Below are 5,390 nucleotides of genomic sequence, written 5' to 3'. Positions count from 1 at the left end.
TGGGACTAGACTCCTAGAGGGCCTGGGGGCAAGGAGTAACATTCCCCGGGGCAAAATCAAGGTTTATAGGCAAGGGCAACGGTGAGTCCAGAAATCAAAGACAAAATTTATGTACAGGTCACAAAACCAGCATTTTAGAAGAAAGAGAGAGATGGGGCAAATCTTGCTGCATTTTGAATAGCTGTGAAGTGTAGGAATGGGTGGAAATGGTGAGGAAGCCCTGGGGGAATGCTCCAGAGGTAGCAGCAACATTTACCTTCCTGGGCTAGTGGATGTATGTTGTACTAGTGACCCTGGGAGGCTTTAAAAAATATCAGAGTGTGTGGACAACGGGTGGCAAATCCAGTTCTTTGCTTTTTTCTTTTTTTATTTTCAATACTCTATCTTTTAAAAAAAATTGTTCAACTTATTTAAACAAACAAAAAAAAATTCACCCATTTCTCCCACTTACTACCTTTTGTCTCTCTCAACTATCAGTCTGTTTTTTGTATCTATTAGCTTGGCTTGTTTTGCTTTGGGGTTTTTGTTTTTGTTTTTTTGTTGTTTGTTTTTTTAGATTCTATATATGAGAGAGATCACAGTATTTGTCTTTTCCTGTCTGGCATATTTCACTTAACTTAATGCCCTCAAGGTCCATTCATGTAGTTGCAAATGGTAAGATTTCATTCTTTCATTCTTTTTTATTGCTTTATAATATTCCTCTCTCTCTCTCTCTCTCTCTCTCTCTGTGTGTGTGTGTGTGTGTGTGTGTGTGTATCACAATTTCTTTATCCATTCATTCACTGATGGACACTTAGGTTGTTTCCATATCTTGGCTTTTATAATAATAATAAGGGTTCAATGCGTATGGGAGTGCATATATCTCTTTGAGTTAGTGTTTTTGTTTTCTTCAGATAAATAGCCAGAAGAGAATCTGTTGAATTATATGGTGGCTCTATTGTTAATTTTTTGAAGAACTGCCATATGGTCTCCCATAGTGGTTGAACCAATTTACATTTCTACCAGTAGCATGCAAATATTCCCTTTGCTTCATATCTTTGCCAGCACTTGTTATTTCTTTTCATTTAGATAATAGCTACCCTAACAGATGACATATCTCACTGTGGCTTTCATTTGCATTTCCCTGATAATTAATGATGTTGAACATCTTTTCATGTACCTGTTGCCCATCTACATGTATTCTTTAGAAAAGTGTCTATCCAGATCTTCTGTCCACTTTTTTTTTTTTTAATTGGGGCTTGAACTGAGATCAAGACCTGAGCTGAAATCAGGAGTCAGACACTTAACCAACTCTGATTTCAAATTAACCAACTCTGATTTCAAATTACATACAGAGATTTTGGCCTGTAATTTTCTTTTTTTGTGGTGTCTTTGTCTGGTTTTGGTGTCAGCCTAGACTCGTAAAATGAGTTTGGAAGAATTCCCTATCTTTTATTTTTTGAAAGAGTTTGAGAAAGATTGGTATTAATTATTGTTTGAATGTTTGGTGGAATTCATTGATGAAGCCATCTCACGCTGGACTTTTTTCTATTGGGAAGCTTTTGATTACTATCCAATTTCCTTGCTAGTAATCAGTCTGTTCCAACTTTCTATTTCATCATGATTCATTGTTGGTAGGAAGTATGTTTTAGGAATTTATTCATTTCCTTTAGGTTGTCTAATTTGTTGGCATATAATTGTTCATAGTAGTCTCTAATGACCTTTAGCATTTATGTCATATTAATGTAACATGTCTTTCATTTCTGATTTTATTTATTTGAGTCAGCCTAGATAAATTTTGTTAATTTTGCTTATCTTTTCAAAGAACTATTAGTTCTATTATCTTTCTATTTTCTATTTTATTGATTTCTTCTCTAATCTTTTTATTTCCTTCTTTCTGCTAGATTTAGGCTTTATTTATTCTTCAATGGCATCTTGAGATGTAAAGTTAGATTGTTTATTTGAGAATTTTCTTGTTTCTTGAAATAGATATGTATCACTATGAATTCCCTTAGAACTGCTTTTGCTGCATCCCAAGAGCTTTTTTTTTTTTTTAAAGATTTTATTTATTTATCAGAGGCGGGGGGGGGGGCAGAGAGAGAGCACAGGCAGACAGAATAGCAGGCAGAGGCAGAGGGAGAAGCAGGCTCACTGCCGAGCAAGGAGCCCGACGTAGGACTCGATCCCAGGACGCTGGGATCATGACCTGAGCCGAAGGCAGCTGCTTAACTAACTGAGCCACCCAGGCGTCCCATCCCAAAAGTTTTAGTATGATACTTTTCCATTATGTTTGTTTCAAGGTATTTTTTATTTCTCCATTGATTTCATCTTACACCCAGTGATTGTTCGATAGCATGTTGTTTAAACTCCACATATTTGGAATTTTTTTATGTGCTTCATGTAATTAATTTCTAGTTTTATACCCTTGTTGGAAAAAATGTTGATATGATTTCAGTCCTCTTAAATTTATTAAATGTTTTGTCACTTAACATATGGTCTATCTTGGAAAATATTCCATGTGCACTGAGAAAAATCTATATTCTGTTGGTTGGGATGGAGTGTTCTGTATTAAGTCCATCTGGCCTAACATGTCACTTAAGACCAATGTTTTCTTATTGATTTTTTGTCTGGATGATCTATCCAATTTATATAAATGGGGTATTAAAGTCCCCTACTATTAATGTATTTCTATTTCTCCCTTTATGTTTGCTAACATTTGCCCTCTATAGTAAGTGCCTTTATGTTGGGTGCATAAATATTTACAGATGTTATATCCTATTGTTGGATTCACTCTTTACCCATTATGTAAAGCCCTTCTTTATCTCTTATTGCAGTCTTTGTCTTTAAGTCTATGTTGTCTAACAGTACAGCCAGTCCAGCTTTGTTTTGGCTCCATTTGCATAAAATGTCTTTTTCCATCCCTTTCCTTTCAGTTTGAGTATGTCCTTCCACCTAAGGTATGTCTCTTATAGGTAGCATATAGATAAGTCTTATTTCTTATCAAAACTATTTCAACTGTCTTATTGAAAATATTTCTTAATAGAATCATTATTTTCTTGCTGGGGTAAATACAGTATGAAGACAGACATTTAACAGCATTACTAGTAGGTAATATTTGTTGAGTGTTTAGTATGACCTCGGCACTGAGCTAAGCGGCTTGAGTACCATATTTTATTTATGACGTAATAATGATTTATTTACATTTGATATGTGATGTACCTAAAGTTCAGTAAGGTTATGTGAACATCTCTCTGTAACAAGAGATACAACAACCTTTTGAAATTATGCTGTTCAGTATGAGCACTGGATGATGGCAACATGAGAATTAGTTGTACTAGTTAAGCCCTACTTCTATCACTGTAGTTTGCTAAAACCCAGGTCAGAATTCTACAAAGAAAACTTAAAAATATGAGCGATCATTCAAAGGAATGAAGGATTCTTCTTCCCAGGAAAAGATTTGCAAGTCTGGAGAAGAAATGACCTTTGTTGGGTGGGGGGAGTAGGGAGTGGGGAGGAGGAAATTTCTTAAAATGTTTTGGAATTATAATTAGGAAAAGAAAATTATTATGAGGAAAGAGTCACATCTGAGGTTGGATTCTTGTGGTAATAATAAAAAAATAGTTGTCTGTTCTGAGGAGGTATCATTTGTCATTGGGAAAAAAAAACAAAAACAAACCCCGAAAGATAAAAAGGAAATAGTAGAAATCTAAATAAAACATATTTATAATCATTTTTTTTAGCAAAGTTGAGTAAGAGTGATAACTGATTAATGCCAATTTGGCAATTTTCCCTAGGATGTACTCGGAAGACCTCATCATCATTCAAATCTTTGGATTTGCATCCCCACAGTTTCTTTCAAAGGCATCAGATTCAAAATGTAGTTCCTCTGATTTTCTTCCTTAGCATATAAGTCGGCTGCAAGGTTCTACTTACGATCCAGGAGTTGGAAGAAGATCCAGACTTCTCAGGGCTCTACGCTCCTATCTGCAAGGTCATCTGGAGGAGGTATTTAATCCCCATCCACAAGAAAAAGCTGGGACTCCTGGTAGGAAACATGGCCTCCTCCTTGTCAGCAATTCCTCATCTTATTGTTATGTCAGCAGAATTTATCACAGGGATTACAGTAAATGCATTTCTTATCCTCATCAACTGTAAAGAACTGATCAAAAGCAGAAAGCTAACACCAATGCAACTCCTTTTCCTATGTATAGGGATGTCGAGATTTGGTCTGCTGATGGTGTTAATGGTGCAAAGTTTTTTCTCTGTGTTCTTTCCACTCTTTTATAGGGTAAAAGTTTATGGTGCAGCCATGTTGTTCTTCTGGATGTTTTTCAGTTCTGTCAGTCTCTGGTTTGCCACCTGCCTTTCTGTATTTTACTGTCTCAAGATATCAGGCTTCACTCAGTCCTATTTTCTTTGGCTGAAATTCAGGATCTCAAAGTTAATGAGCTGGCTGCTTTTGGGAAGCTTTCTGGCCTCCATGAGCACAGCAGCTCTGTGTATTGAGGCTGATTACCCTAAAGAAGCAAACGATGATGATGTCCTCAAGAATGCCACGCTGAAGAGGACTGAACCCAAGATAAGGCAAATTAACGAAGTACTTCTTGTCAACTTGGCATTACTATTTCCTCTAGCCCTATTTGTGATGTGCACTTTTATGTTACTCATTTCTCTCTACAAGCACACTCATCGGATGCAAAATGGATCTCATGGTGTTAGAAATGCCAGCACAGAAGCCCATATAAATGCATTAAAAACAGTGATGACGTTCTTTTGCTTCTTTATTTCTTATTTTGCTGCTTTCATGGCAAATATGACATTCAGTATGCCTTATGGAAGTCATTGCTTCTTTGTACTAAAGGATATAATGGCAGCATTTCCCTCCGGCCATTCAATTATAATCATCTTGAGTAATTCAAAATTTCAACAACCTTTCAGGAGACTTCTCTGCTTCAAAAAGAATCAATGAAGAGGAGAAGCAATGTAAAATATTGTGTATTTCTTTGACATGGATTCAGCGGACTTCTGTTTTGTCTCTGGTTACTCATGTATTTTGTGTGCAATTTCTGACAATTTCCTTCTCATCTCCTATACCCAGGACATGGGAAGCACGAATTCTGATACAGGATGGTTAGGATATTTATTTTTCCAGGGATTCTATATTTAAAAATATCATGATAGTGACACATTTAAATAATTAGTGCTTGCAGTAGAGTGCTAATTGTGTTATAAACCAGAAAAAAATGATCTGTTATCTGTCTTCTCAGGTCATTGAGAATCTTCTGGTTTTGATGAGCAAGATCAGACTGGTTTAGGCTAGGAGTTGGAACAATATAATAAATTTGACTATTTGAGTAGACCTAACTATTTCTCAAAGAGCATCATTAGTGTAATAATTATTAGAATGCAGA

The 5,390-nt window shown here is 35.9% G+C and overlaps 1 protein-coding gene across 1 annotated transcript; it reads left to right on the top strand.

The window, feature by feature from the left end:
• Positions 1-4,033: 4,033 nt before the first annotated feature.
• On the top strand, positions 4,034-4,948 carry LOC132015056 (taste receptor type 2 member 7-like). The gene has a single exon (XM_059395721.1). It carries the CDS (start codon positions 4,034-4,036, stop codon positions 4,946-4,948), a length of 915 nt encoding a protein of 304 aa, XP_059251704.1.
• The last annotated feature ends 442 nt before the right edge of the window (positions 4,949-5,390 follow it).

Source organism: Mustela nigripes, chromosome 4, assembly GCF_022355385.1.
Source record: "Mustela nigripes isolate SB6536 chromosome 4, MUSNIG.SB6536, whole genome shotgun sequence".
Lineage (NCBI taxonomy): Eukaryota > Metazoa > Chordata > Mammalia > Carnivora > Mustelidae > Mustela > Mustela nigripes.
Note: the sequence above shows the minus strand (reverse complement) of the source record. Positions and strands in the feature narration are given on the sequence as shown.

Coding starts and splice junctions, on each gene's coding strand:
- LOC132015056 (XM_059395721.1), top strand. CDS start 4,034: ATGGCCTCCTCCTTGTCAGCAATTCCTCATCTTATTGTTATGTCAGCA.